General features: G+C 47.5%; 1 protein-coding gene across 3 annotated transcripts in view; it reads right to left on the reverse strand.

The window, feature by feature from the left end:
- tnrc18 (trinucleotide repeat containing 18) overlaps positions 1 to 14,637 on the reverse strand; it is a 46,752-nt gene that overhangs the window by 5,867 nt on the left and 26,248 nt on the right. For all 3 annotated transcript variants that reach the window (XM_069701379.1, XM_069701381.1, XM_069701380.1), the window contains 17 exons: positions 13,610 to 14,605; positions 13,384 to 13,529; positions 13,134 to 13,267; positions 12,872 to 12,985; positions 12,576 to 12,759; positions 12,167 to 12,482; positions 10,994 to 11,206; positions 8,289 to 8,453; positions 7,299 to 7,762; positions 6,713 to 6,847; positions 5,935 to 6,076; positions 5,724 to 5,841; positions 4,811 to 4,886; positions 3,986 to 4,094; positions 3,548 to 3,664; positions 2,754 to 2,906; positions 114 to 1,891 (listed from right to left, as the gene is read on the reverse strand). In XM_069701379.1, coding sequence (XP_069557480.1) covers positions 114 to 1,891; positions 2,754 to 2,906; positions 3,548 to 3,664; positions 3,986 to 4,094; positions 4,811 to 4,886; positions 5,724 to 5,841; positions 5,935 to 6,076; positions 6,713 to 6,847; positions 7,299 to 7,762; positions 8,289 to 8,453; positions 10,994 to 11,206; positions 12,167 to 12,482; positions 12,576 to 12,759; positions 12,872 to 12,985; positions 13,134 to 13,267; positions 13,384 to 13,529; positions 13,610 to 14,605 — 5,360 coding nt within the window. The remainder of the gene's footprint in view (positions 1 to 113; positions 1,892 to 2,753; positions 2,907 to 3,547; positions 3,665 to 3,985; positions 4,095 to 4,810; positions 4,887 to 5,723; positions 5,842 to 5,934; positions 6,077 to 6,712; positions 6,848 to 7,298; positions 7,763 to 8,288; positions 8,454 to 10,993; positions 11,207 to 12,166; positions 12,483 to 12,575; positions 12,760 to 12,871; positions 12,986 to 13,133; positions 13,268 to 13,383; positions 13,530 to 13,609; positions 14,606 to 14,637) is intronic.

The following is a 14,637-nucleotide window of genomic DNA, read 5'->3' on the forward strand; positions in this document are numbered from 1 at the left end:
GGTGGGGAACACAAGAGGAAAAGAAGATTGGTCTCAGAGTGAAAGGAGTGACATTTGGATGAATATATAGGCTGATTTGTTTTGTTCTTTTAATAAAAGATTTTTCTCCTCACCTGAGTGGGTTTCCCAAACCACTTCCATAGCTGTCTGGCTGGAAGGAAAGCAGAGATTTTGGGCCTGTTCTCCACACTGGGAAGCCTCTGACGTTTAGCCAGCTCCTTGGTGGTAGGAAGGTGGACCCCCTCTCTCCGCTTTGGCCTCCCCGCCTTCCCCTCTCCTCCGCTGGGCTTCGGTTTCGGAGGACGACCCCTTTGCCCGGAGCCCTTCCCGGTAGCTGGTTTGGCAGGTTTAGTGGCAGCAGGAGCAGCAGGAGCTGGAGAGCTGGAAGGGGAGGAGGACCGCGAGGGAGGAGACAGCTCCTCTTCCACCACTTTGACCTCCGCCTCCTTCTTCACCTCCACTTCTTCCTCTTTCACTTCTTCTTTAAGTTTGTCCGGTGCTGGAGGCTTTTGGACGAGGCACGGTGGAGGAGTCGGGGTTCTCTCTTCATCTGAGCTGCACGAGGAGTCATCAGTCGATGAAGAGGATGATGAAGAGGATGATGATGAAGAAGATGAGGAGGAACCAGAGCAGGATGTAGAGGAGGAAGAGCAACTTGAGGTGCATTTCTTCTTCTTCTTCTTCATCTTCCCTTTCTCCCCCTCTTCCTCGGACTCGGAGCTGCTGCTGCTCTGAGATTCCTCTTTCATCTTTCTCTCCTCTCTCTTCTCCACCTCCTTTCTTTCCTCTTTTTTAGTTTTCTCCTCTCTTAAGTCCATCTCTGGTCCTCTACCACCGCCTCCCCGGCTATCTGCCTTCTCCTTAGCCAGCATCGGTGCTTTGTAAGCGGAGTCTTTCTCGGGCAGGCCAGTTTCTCTATCTGGAGCTCTCAGTTTAGCCTTTAGCGGTTTCTGATTGGCCGTGGCTGTGGCGATGGGGGTGTGGTCTCGCCGGACACCCCGACCCTCGAGCATCATGAGAGCTTTGGTCTTCTTGGTTTTGGGGGAGGTGACGCCTTCATGGTCGAGCTTAACGAGGGGTTCTGCTGACAGGGTCTTCCGCCTCACTGCCGAGCCCCCGTCACTTTGCCCCGAGCTGGACTTGGGTCTGGAGATGGAGCTGGATCTGGAGGACAGCTGGTCTGATGGCATCTTGAGTTTAGGTCTGGGGGCAGAGGATGATGATAATGAAGATGATGATGATGAAGATCTGGGAGTCAGGGAAGAGCTGAGTTTGCCTGGTGGCAGCCTGGAGATGGAGATGGGGCTGGGCAGGAGTCCAGAGCTGAGGCTGGTTCTGGAGCTGCCGTGATGGTCTGAGGAGGGTTTGGTTTTGGGTGAGGAAGATGAAGTGGACCTGGGCGTGGATGAAGCACTCGGCTTGGGTACGGTAGATGATGGCGTCATACTGGTCCTCGACATGGGCCTGTTGATGGTGGGACTGACGGTGGTGTTGTTCTCTCTGTCCCTGCGCTGGCTGTTGTACGAGCTGAGGTTGGGCTCACTGTACAGGTCCACAGTCAGGACTTTTCCATAGGTGGAGGGGTAGAGGGAGGGTGGGAGGGAGCGGGAGGTTTTAGGAGCAGGAGGCTGCGTTGAGCTGCTCTTCCTGGGCACCGGGCTGGGAAGCGTAGGGCTACTTGTGGGGGACGTAGAGGAGCTCTTGCGCCCTGCTTTGGCCTGAGTTCCCATCGTTGGGCGGGATGCGGGTCTCGGCTTCTCCTGAGCCGTTTTCTGGACAGAGGAGGTCCTCTCCAGGGCCGGCTTGGCCGGAGCCGGGGGTCTCTCTGTAGACTGGGCGGAGGAAGGTGAAGGATCAGCTTTCTCCCGAACATCTGCGTTCATGGAGGCCTCTGTGGGCAAAAGAAGGAGAAAAAAAGAAAAGTGAATTTAATAACTTGCTTTTGTTAGCCAAAGCAGTGTAACTGGGTTTATGCTGGATGTGCTGACATTTTCATTGTGTGGCTTCATGATTTTTGTGGTCTGCAGCCTCACATGCTGAGCGGGGCAGACAAATCAGCAAGGAAACATTTCTCAAATGAAACTTACATTCAAAAAGTGCTTACCCAGTCGAAACACGGCCAGCGTCAGCAAATCGGACCAGCGACAACATGCCTTATGTTACAACTAGAGCTGTCTGAACTTTACAGAGCAACAAAACAGCTGTTTGAGCAAATTCATTAAACTGATAGCACAGTTGATAGACATTCTCTAATATGAGATGTCTGATGAACCTTCTGTTCATTTATAAAGATGACTCATCAGAAGATGATCAGCCTTTTACTTCTTTCATGAACTCTATGATAATTAAAACAAAGAAAGCAACAAACTGCAGTGAACTCATTTCTGGTATCACCCCCAATACCAACAAATATTAAGTGAATATTAAATACATAAGGTGCACAGTGTGATTACACTACACGGTGAGCACTGAGCCAAATAATGTGAAATCCACCTCTTATGTTTATGATGCTATGAAGACACATCTGGCTCCAGTGTGTGAGCAGATGTTCTTTACTGGTTCCATTGAATTATTTGAAGTAGTAAACAGTCATTGTCAGTCATTTCTGTGAAACCACTTAATTCTACCTGGTTCACTGATAAAATCAAGCAAGCAGAGTGAAGATGAACTTAAGCTTTCTCCCTCAATGAACATGAGAATTTAATGTGACAAAACCAGACCGTCCATGACTCCTGCAGATTGTTTTAGCTCACCTGGTTTGGGTTTTGGTTTGCGACCAGGTTTTCCTTTGATCTTGGGTGCGGTGTCCTCTGGCTTTGTTCCCGCCTCTTTGCCCTCTTTGCTGCATTTGCGAACCCTCCTCCTGGAGCAGCTGGCCACGAGCAGCGCAGGGGACGGCTCGGCGCCTAGACAGCAGAAGAGTTTTGAAAGTTCTTTGTGAAGGACGCACACGACACGCTTCTCACTCTTAACAAGAAACAGCAAAAACTACTGAATAAAGGTCTGCTAGTACGGGTTGTCTCATCTGAACCGAGATTTTGGGCTGTTTTATGACACCGTTGTGCAGGTGTGTTGCACTCTGCTGTGTTCAATCCCTTATGAAGCGTGTCGGAAGCACCTCACTTGTGAAATGGAAAAATATTTATACAAGCCTGTGATGTGCAGAAATCAACAGAGACACCCACAGAGAAAAAAACTAACGTACCGAGCCGTTTAGGGCTCAGCGCTCACTAAATATTCTTTTTTTTTTTTAAGGAGCAAAGTGCTTCATGTTGTTTATCTCCGCAGGAAGCCCTATTTCCTTCACTGTATTTGACGTGAACACTCATGAAGCCTGAACTCTAACCAGTCCTGGGAAACACTTAGGAGACACTACAGTCCTCAATGTTAAGCCTCATTTGGCAAATGGCTGCATGTACCTTAGACCACTTCATTTTCATTCAAATGTACAAATGAATGTGCAATGACAGTGTGTGTGTGTGTGTGTGTGTGTGTGTGTGTGTGTGTGTGTGTGTGTGTGTGTGTGTGTGTGTGTGCGTGCTCTCACAGTGGATCTTGTAGTCTGGTGGCAGCAGTCTGATGTGGGAGAGGGGGATGCGGCCTGTGTCGCCATCGTCGAACTCCACCGTGATAAGATCATCATTCTCGTCAATATCCGAACTTCCTGTTTGGGGACAAAAAAAATAATAACCACAGGTCAGCAGTCAACACTTGATTTGGACATGTTTTCGACATTAAAACAGCTGATGTGACGTGTTTTGATTTGAACTGCAAGATTGTTTCTCATTGTGGACTACAGCAAAACTAAGAAAGTGTTGAACAAGAACAGAATCCAGACCAGTTATATCAAGATCTTTAACATTTATTTCTGCTGCCAGCTACAATCAAACTGTTCATGTAACGTGAGGATAAATCATATCATGGAGGTGGTGTGTGTGTGTGTGTGTGTGTGTGTGTGTGTGTGTGTGTGTGTGTGTTGTCGCACCATTGACTACACTGCCGGGGTAAAGGCAGCGGTACTGCTGGCTCCAGTAGGCAGCGATGCGTGTGCCCTCCGGGAGATAGCGCACGGATGGAGGCTTCACATCGATGATCTGAACATACAGAATGTCGAGATGACATCAACCACCACAACATATTTCCCGTTACACGTGTGCACAATGCTTTCACTTTTCCAAGTTCCAAGTCCTCAGAATGGCAGTACGACCCGAGGTTGTACAAACATTGTGTATTATTACCTGTGTGTGGGTTTTTTTGTGTGTGAGTATCTGAGTGTGTTCTAGGCAGCTGATTGGTTCCAGCCTGGATGCTTTCAGGATAAAGGCTGCGTTTCCTCAGCTTCTACGTGACTATCCGCTCTTTATTTCCCCAATCAGCTGGTCAGCCAACATGTCAACATGTCCCTTTGTGGGAGTACTGTAAAATATCTATGCACTGATAGCAGCCCAGGTTCTGTAGAGGTGGGCGGCATTTTCTGTTTAATCTGTTTGCTCCTGTTTGTGAAGATAAATGGTCGTGCTTTGTCTTTTGGTTCTTTTTTTAAATAAGTTAGATCAGGAGGAAACCTTCCTTTTCCTTCTGTTTATTGTTTTGCCATCAGCACATCCTGAAGTGAAAAGTATTAAATAAACATTGTAAAAGGACTGAAAATCAATTGTCGCGAGTTGTTCTCGGGGACTGAAAGAGGGGTGTCTCCTTTTTCTTCATGTTGTGCCTGCTTTCATCTAGGCTGAGTCCTAACACTTATGTCTAAATAGAGGAATAGAGATATATATGTGGCATGCATGTGTGAAATGTCCAGTTTACTCACAGCCTCCTGCAGCAGCTGTTCCAAGCAGTAGATGTGCGGTCGGTTCCCTCGCTCCCCCTCCACCACCACGCTGTATCTGCAGGGAGGAATTGTGGGAGACGAGGACAGGGGTTAAAGGTTTGGGGTCATCAGAATACCTCCAGAGCTACAGCAGCTCACTCTGAAGTGCAATTGGTCCCTTTACCGGAGACAGAGCCAAGTCCTTATCTGCCTGCTTTGATGAGTAGCAGGCAGAGGAATGTGTTGTCTTTTACTAACTACCACTGTGTAGTTTGGCTCGGACTAAAATAGCATGGAGCACTGCTTTTGTTTTAATTAAGCAACTCTGGGTCAGCTACATGCCTGACATCATAACTAAATGTTGTTTTTGGTTTTAATGTTTATGTGAATACAAGTTTCTGTGAGTTTAAAGGAATAGTTCCACATTTAGAATTTGTATTAATGCTATGAGCTAGATAAGAAAGGTTGATAACAGGCTCGTGTCTGATGATTAAATATGAAGCTACAATCAGCAGCATCTTACTTTAGCATTGGGAGTGGAAGCAGCTCGACTGGCTCTATCCCAAAAAAAGAAAAAGATTTGCCTAACGGCATCTCTACAGCTCAAATAAGTGTTAAGCCTTCTTTGTTTAATCCGTAAAATAATCAAAAAGTAGGTTTAAAATTAAGCTCAGCAGTTGCTGACTTTAAGTTTATGTTTCAGGTACAGATGTGAGCGTGTTACTGATCTTCTCTCCTGTAATTTCTCAAGAAAGCGATCAAGCATATTTCTCCTAAATGTGCTACTATTCCTTAAAGAGATTCACTGCAAGCATAAAAAGTAAACCACAAGTTGAAATCTTTTTTTTTTCCTGTTGTGCATAAGAAGATTGAACAATGCTTGTCCATGTCTGCTCGTGTCGTGTGTACTCACATGTCAGGGGAGTGTACGGTGTTCACGTGGCCTGCGTACAGCAGCTGGTCGTCCATCGGGATCAAAACTCTGAGTCCATCCACCAGAGAATCTTTATCCAACACACACTGCACTGGAGCTGAACACAAGGACACATCCAATCCATCAGTGACTACGCAGGTCATTGTTTCGGGTGTGTGACAGGGGGAGGTTGGTGTCTACGTGCACTGACCGGGTGTGGAGGACCTCTCTGACAGGCTGTTGCTTCGTGGTGGGAGGAGTTCGTCTTCGCTGAAGCTGCTGTCTTGGTTGGGCTCAAAGTCTTCGTCGGCCGCCATGCTCTCCATCAGCCGGCTCACCGCACCCCTGGAGGGCTGCAAAAAAACACAAACCTATTGGTTTACATTTTGAAAGCCCAAAGGACATTTTGTAAACATGCACAATAAGTGAAATCCGTCTTGTGCTCACAGTGTAACGAGCATCCGACCGTGGACTGAAGCTAATTTTTTTTTTTTGCAAGTTGATCCTGCTACTTAAGGTTAATTTTCGGCCCACCAAACTACCAGGCTGACACATCACAAATTAACCTTTCAAAGTCAAACAGTAACATATTACAGCGCTTATGCTGTTAGATACACAATCTTTTGTGCCGTTCCACCACCACCACAGAGAGCCCTGTGCACACTTTAGTGTTTCCAAAACAAACTCGAGTTTTGGCTGGTGGCAGATGGTGAGCAATGCAACACTTTGGCAGAAATCACACAATACAAGAGGTTTACTTTTTTTCTCTCTCAGTAACAAAACAAAACTGTTAATTTCAACACAAGCTAACAGTTAATTTGTTGAGACGCATTGCGACTGTGTGCACGTGTTTGTGCAACACGGCAAGCAGGACAGTATAGGGAGAGTACATTTAGCTGTAATAACTCTAATATTCTGGTTTTGTCCTTGTCGGGATAATTAAGTTCACATCCATAATGACTCTGCAGCCTCTTCATCATTCTACTGACCTCTCTGGCTTTGGTCTTGGCTTTTGGTTGGCTCTTACGTGCCGGGCTGAGGCTCAGCGGTGCAGGGCCGTCTGTGATTGGACTGCACAGAGAGGACGGGCTCACAGGCAGAGGAGAGTCCTTCAGCTTCTTTTTCTGGTTTTCACAAATCACAACGCACAGAGTTAAAACATGCATATGAATGAATGATAGCACCAAGGCTCTGCTGGACAGATTTACATCTGTGCGCGCGCGTGCACGTGCACGTGCACGTGCACGCGCACTGAGGGTGGGATGCTGCCAGGCTGCCTGCAGTTGTCCTTTCTTGTCAGCAACACGACACGGACAGCAGGGGATTGCTGCAGTGACTGAAGTCCTGGGAAACCCTGCTGGCACTCTGACACACACACACTTAAACACACACTCATAAACATGTCAAGAGAGACAATAGGGTGTGAGGAAACCGGAGTTTGAAGGAGGAGAGAGGAGTGAAGTGGTAGCAGGCGGATGAAGAAGAAGAAGAGGGGGGGGAAGACTTGAGTTCCTTTGTTTTTCATGCTGATCTCAGTTGGACATATAATAACAACTTCATGAATTATTGACGTACTTTCACCACATCTTTCCCCTCTCTGCTGGGTGGAGTGGGTTTGGGTCTGGAGGCGGGCTTTGGGGTGAGAGGCGGGGCCAAGGAAGAGGAGGAGCTCTGACTGGTGGAAGCAGAGGCCGACCCAGACATCTGATTGGCTGAGGCGGTGGCATCATGGAGGAAAATCCTCTCGCTGCGTCGGCGGGTCCAGCCCTCGTCCTCGCTGAAGCCTCCGAAGCCGGAGCCGGTGGCAAGGTCGAAGCTGAATCTCCGCGGCGACCGAGGCGTTGGGCGTGGTTTGGGCTGAGGCTTCCGTTTGACGGACAGCACTTCATCACGCTTGGTGGGGGACGTCTGGTCGATGCGGCGGGTTGCCGGGGGCAAAAGCGGGAGCTCTGGGGCCGAGCGTTTTCCGTGCAGCAGGGAAGGGAACTTTCTTAGCCTCAAGTCCGAACCAGAATCGGACCATTCACACTCTGAGGAACCTGAAGGAGAAGAGGAGCGGGTCAAGTGTTGTCATAACAACCAAGCTCCTCCAATCAACTTGAAGCCAGTAATAAACTAAGGTGTTAAGATTCTCTGAAATCAATAACCCTGTGACTAGGACTATTGATCAAACTGAAACATATATAATTCAAGCCTGAATCATTACATGCACCCTGATGTGACAATTGGAAATGAATTAAAATCTAAGCATGAATCAATAAGAAAATCCTGAACAAATGCTCAGGCGGTGAACCTGCTCAACCACAAGAACCACAATTATAGTGAGGAATGCCATCAGGGAACCTGTGAAAGCAGTAAAAGCAGAGTTTGTGCAGTAAACAGGCCTTTCTGCATTTTCTTTCTGCACAGTGAAAGAAATGCAGTTCAGTACTACTTCCTACTTTTCTTGTTTCTGGTTCCACAGTAAAATAATAAATTTCCGACTTTGTTCTGTGGTTTTGCAAGAACACGCCACTCAGTCACACACAGCTCATTTGTGTCTGTAGTTTTTTTGTTTTTTTTTACCCAGAGTGCTTTGCCTGCTGCAGTGTTTGCCGTCGTGGAGGAGGCGAAAAGGGGCGGAGCTGACGGGCAGGGCGCTCGCTGCAAACCTGGCCAGCAGACCCAGCCCACTCTCCTCGCAGGCGCCGTTGTCCAAATCTAACTCGTCCTCCTCGTCCTCCGAGGTTTCTGCATCAGAGAAAAGATTTTCAGCTCGGAGATAAATGTGGCTGCAGCGTGGGTCCGGGCCAAAGGTCAAATCACTTCCTATTGTTTCTACCGACTGCCGCCAGAGTGCACCATAAAGAAGATTAATTAACACATGGAACAATACCACTATCACATCAGCCTGGATCTTAGAGTAACAATTAGTTGAGACACACACACACACACACACACACACACACACACACACACACACACACACACACACACACACACACACACAGCTTAACACGTAGGCTGGTCAGAAACAGCGGAGCGAGAGGAGATACTGTCCAAACCACTGCAGCCTGCCTTCACAATGGAAAGCTGTATAAACAAGACAGGCCAGGGAAACTTGGGGTTTTAACACAGACACACACACACACACACAGAGCGAGACTGAGTGAGCTGAAACTCTGACTCAGATACCATTTATAATAAAAAAAAAAAAACACAAAAAAAAACCTTCAGCGAATGAAACCAGAAGTAAAAAGCTTCTCTTCTTCCTCTTACAAGCCAGTAGAGCACACAAAAAGGTCAAACCATGTAAACACACACACACACACACGCGTATATGTATATACACTATAGTATACTGCTGGTGAGCTGTGTGTTGCTGGCAGTAAGCGGTTAGGTCCATGGCAACATATGAACAAGAGCAGCGTCTCCTCAGGGGTTAGTGTTAACATTGAGGGTGGATACACAGTACAAGATCAACGTTGTCATTTTTCTGGTCGAAAGTTTTTAAGCTCGTTTTAGGTCTGACCAGATCCAGCAGTGAACTCATGCCGTCCCGGAGGACACCTGCAGGTCACTGCATCATGGTGAGAACTTAAACCAAACAGTTTACTTTCGTTGTGGCTTCAAACAAGAAAAAAACAAACAAATACAGACTTGTATGAAGTTGTGACAACTACCAATTATAAGAAGCAGATTTAGTGCGTGTTGTACTGTGTATCCACTGTGTGTTAACGGTCGCAGACAGACGTTACAACAAGCAGGCACTGAGAGGACAGCCCTGTGAGGCCCCTTAGTAAAATGCTTATAAGTGATTTGAGTAACCATGGTTACATTCTATGTTCCCACCAATCACCAGTCTTCCTTTAAAACTTCAACAAGTCATCAGGAGACATGTGCTTTGGTAAGTGGGGGTAACCATGGCTACCATTGAAGCGCTTCAATTTGTGAGAATAAAAAAATTAAAAAAAAATAAAAAAAAAAAAAAAGTAATGTTCTGTGTATGTAGCTCAATTTTAGCAGTCCATGTTAGTGGTCAATAAAAAAAAAATTAAAAAAAAATAAAAAAAAATAGAGGGAGGGGCACTTCCTACTTACAGAGCAGGTGACAGGGGTGTGGCCTCAGGCAGGGCGGGGCAGCGCAGTGGCCAGAGCACAGCCTGGCTGTAGCGTAGCGTAGCCTGGCCTTAGCACAGTCTAGCTTAAGCAAAGCTTTAGCCACAGCGTGGAATAGCCGTAGCGAGGCAGTGTAGGCTCAAGGCCGCGCTAGTCCTTGCCAAGCTTCTGTAATGTCGTGGTAGCAGCAGCACAAGCACATGGAACAGGCTGAGAGACACTCAAAGCATCATGGGTAGGACAAGAGGGGGAGGGGAGGGGAGGGGAGGGGCGGGATAGGGAAGGTCAAAGGTGAGAGGACAGAGCAAGGTGTCGGAGAGAGCAACGGAAAGGGAAAAGGGTTATTTGAAGGTTTAGTAGACACAGGAGGCGCTCTATTGTCCAAATATCCCCATCACTCTTAGTGCACTCACTTCCCCCTCAACATCAAACACCGGACCACGTCATCAATAAGCATTTAGTCTGATGTAACTGTAGCTAACACCAAAAAAAAAACAAAAAAAAAACATGAGCAAAACAGCCAGCTAGCATTTCATATCCATTTAATTACTATTCAAACTAAGCAAGGAAAAAAAAACCCACATCTGTCCAATCAGATCTCCGTGTGCTCTGAACTACTCTCCTCCTCACTTTCCAATTCAAACCTTTAGCTGAAGAGTGTTTTCCAACATTTGCCAGGAAAACTAAAGACTAAAGGGATATTTGAGGAACAGAGCACTCTGGAGGATGTGTGAGGTGCCGTGGCAGCTGGACAGACTGACGGAGACGGACAGACGGATGAAGCGGAGACAAGGACCACAGCGCTTTGCATTCTGTACCAAACAAATCAACACTTTTAATAAAGCTTGCATACCAAACTGCAATACAACTTTATAGAAAAAAAAATCCAACAATTCACACAATTTTCAATGTACAAATGATACAAAAACAGTTTGCAATCCAGGCAAATAGAAAACACCGTAGAAATAGCTACTCCTTTATAAAATTAAAAAAAAAGAAAAAAAGAAGCTACTTAGCAGAGAAGCCAGCAGCAAAAGAGGTAGGGATCGTCGAGCTAAAGCAGTCTGAAAACAGTTGCCTTAGCGAAAAGCAAACAAAGACGGAGACTCTTAGACACAGTAATGCCTGACTCAACAGCAAAGGGCGAGGAGCTGTAAGATTTGATCAGTAACCTTGGTCAAAGGAGTCGTCAGAGGAGCTGAGGCCCGCTTCTTCCAGCAGCAGGGATAAGTGCTTGTGTTTCTTCTTCTGAGACTTCTGACTGGACAGCAGGGACATCGGCGACAACGCAGATCGTCTCTTCCTGGCCAGGTTGCCGTGGGGACGCGTCCCTGAGAGAGGGGGCCAGCCCCCTCGAGCAGAAATGTGCTCCTCTGAATCGGAGTCTGGTGTGGAAAAAGTGCGGTTAATGATTCATGAGGCCACAAAGACGAAAACAAAGAGTCAGACACAAAGAGGATTTCTGCCTGACCTCAACATCACAGCCTGGGAGAGATATGCAGATTCAGCAACTCTGCTTGAATTACCGTTATGATTTCTAAACTACCGACTTTGAACAGCTCAACATAACTGGACGAGCACCGGTGTCCAGACAATGTTTGAGATGAAGAAAATGAACAGCCATCACTAGCTCCATCTCAGATGCAGAAAATAAAATTAATACATTTGGAGCAAATCCCATAAAAAGACCAAAACAAACGTGTTCATCCATTTCTTAAAAGTTTTCCAACTTTCCTACCCCATCTGTGGCCATCTGTTCTTGCAGCAGAAGGACAGTATATACAAATAATAAAAATACACATAGTAACAAAAGATGTCACCAAGTGCAGCAGTGTGCTTCTTTAATAGCTTTTGGTCAACGATGGAGCGCATTCTCGGCTTTTTGTAGGATTTGTTGTCTTTTTCTGGATTTTTCTGCTTCATCTCATGATCTTGTGGCTGAAAGCACCAGAAAAGTCTGGTATGTAGCTACGAGTTAAGGGTAGCACACGCCACCAGCGTATGGCGCGAGTCACAACACAAGCATCCATTGTTTTCTCTGCACAGTAAGCCTGCATACCAGCTGGGGCGCTCTTATTTTCTCAGCGTTGAAACTCTCCAAAAACCAAAGCAGCGATCTGATATTTACTCAGACCGGCACATTGCAGCTTCTGGAGCTTTTCTGTGTGTGCAAAAGGCATCAAGTGACGCATGCAAAATGCCCTAACGTTATGGGATGTAGCTTATGCGTTATTTAAAAGTCCAAGCCGTGATCATGAAAAATAAATCACGTGGCCATCAGCTAAAGGCGGGCCACTTTAAGATAGTGGAAAATATAAAGCCATTTCTGGTGTCCAGGTACTCACTGTTGGAGCAGCTGCTGAGCTCTGATCTCATGGGTGAGAACAAAGTGCTCTTCTTCTGACCTTTCACCTTCCGGACAGCCTCTGAAGAAGAAGTCTTGGCCACCAACTTGTGTTTCTCTCTTTTGACCGAGGGATGGATGCCTCGCTCCTTCATTCGACTATCGGCAGACTTGCCCTTCGACTTCTCTAATTTTGCGTTTGAGGAAAGTTTGTGCGATGCGCCGAGAGAGCCGAGCTGCGAGAGGGAAAGCGCTCGGTCGAGGTCTGATGCCAGCTGCTCCTGCTCACACACATGGCCACGCTTCGCCGTCAGCACCTATTAACGTCACCAAAAACACGTCATGAATTATTCAGAACAATGGCATTACGCTGCCATCAAAGTCACTACGTTCACCTCCATGTGGAATACCTCCAGAGCATGACTGGTGGATGGTTCCTGGTCGGTCCAGCTTTTCTTTTTCTTCTTCTTCTTTTTCACCTTCACTCCTCCGCTTCCCGCCTCCGTCTCCTCGTCTTCTCTGGACACCCGGAACTTCTTCCTCTGTCCCTCCCCGGCTTCAGAGTCCTCGGAGTACTGCACCGATCTACCCACCCTGAAACATGGAAATATTTACACTGGCTGAACAAAGAAAAATGATGCACAATGAAGAAGAAAAACAAAAACACAAAATTGAACAGCAGATTAGCTTCAGGAGTTCCACTCACTTTCCAGGCCTGCTGTCCAGTTTGGGAGTTATGGTTAAGTGCTTCCTCTTCCTGGGTCTTCCTCTGCCCCGCCTGGTCAGACTCCGCCTTTCATCCTCCTGCTGCTGCCGCTCTCTAACATGGTATTAAAAGGGTTTTGGGTGCATATTTGTGCGGGACGGAAATGTGGGAGCATTTTTGCGCGGGTGTGTAACAGGAGCAGCAGCATGATTAATTCATTTTGTATGTTGTTCTTATAATAAGTTGGTTGAATAATACTAACCGCTTGTCTGTGCGTCTCTGCAGCTTGCTCAGCTCTCGGTGCTTCTCCTTATATGTTTTCTGCAGCTCAGCCAGGCGAACTCGGTATTCCACCTCCACAGCATCCAACACATCCACAGACATTTTACTGTACAGCTGCGAGGAGGAGAGACAACAACAACAACAACAAAAAAGAGACAAAAAGTGAGAATATTGTCCCAACGTTTCACAAACACATTTTAATTTGTGGGTGACGTTTTTCTTCATCTTACTGGCTCCTCCTTCCTCTGCTTCCAGCTGTACTTCCTGTTGGGGTCCAGTGTTCTGGGCAGATCAATGTGGGACTGTTTCTCTATGGCCTCCATTAAAATCTGTCTGCTCGCTTCAAGAAGACAGTCTAGACCCTCTAATGTCAGATCTGGATGGGAGAATATTAAAACATTAGAGGAATATAAAAAGCAAAAACGCAGAATTGATCAGATATTAGAAACGGCCTACCTTGCTCATGGCACATGTGCTCCATTTCTTGCTGGGCCATTTGGCTGAGCAGTGCCATCCCCTCCAGCGCCACCATCTCCAACGACCCTGTGCTGCTGCAATCTGCACCCACAGGGAGGTTTTCTATCTGTCGCACGAGTGTCAGGGCGGGTGGGGTGCTGGGCCGGGCCTGAGCCATCTCACTGGCTGTTAGCAGGGCGAGCATGCCTGCCATGGGATCCTCTGGACCGATGACAAGCGGGAGGGGAGAGTTGGGGGCCGGAGGAGGATATACAGGAGGTTCAGTTACACTTTCCTTCTGAGTGGGAGCATGTAGGTTCATTGGAGTGTCTGGCTCTTCTTGTTCACACACGGCGCTGCTGGTTTGCTCGAGCGACGCGCACATCCGAGGCAGTTCCTGGCTGTCTGAATCGGCAGTGATGCACGATGGGTATCGCGGTCGGTCTGGATCCTTGATGACCTCTGGTTTAGGCTCGGCCTCTGTGAGTGGAGGAGGCAGTGGATACGCTGACTGACAGGGGTAAGATAACACCTCCATTTTGATTTGACCTGCGTCCTTCTCTCCCTCTCTGACTTCCAGTCCTTCGCCGTGTTGTGGCGGAGGACTGCGGACACACAGAGGTAGCGGTTGAGGCCGAGTTTTCAGGGCTTCTCCGCCTCCCTCGCGGTTTTGGATTGCTCGGACGGGTTTGCAGCTCTGCCGAAGAGGACCGAGCGGCTCTGGTGTCAAGTCAAGCTGAGGCTGCTCCACACCGGGTTCCTGTTTGAGGAAAGATCCTGTTTTTGATGGATCTAGTTTCCGCGGCTTGATATCTGCGTCCAGAAGCCTTGGATGGAGGTGGGCTGGGGGCAACGGGGCAGCTGAGGCAGGAGAGCAGGGACGATGGGGTGGGACAGCCTCTGTGTTTTCCCCTGTGGGTGTTGGGATGTGATAAGACGGGAAATGTGAGCCAAATGGGGCAGTGATGGACTGGTACGGGTAACCTGGAGGAAGATCTGTCCCGAGAGAAAAGTTACAATACCGTTAG

Source organism: Brachyistius frenatus, unplaced genomic scaffold (genome assembly GCF_029030835.1).
Source record: "Brachyistius frenatus isolate BFR_SWC_R1_liver_20210118 unplaced genomic scaffold, ASM2903083v1 Contig_36, whole genome shotgun sequence".
NCBI classification, from domain to species: domain Eukaryota; kingdom Metazoa; phylum Chordata; class Actinopteri; family Embiotocidae; genus Brachyistius; species Brachyistius frenatus.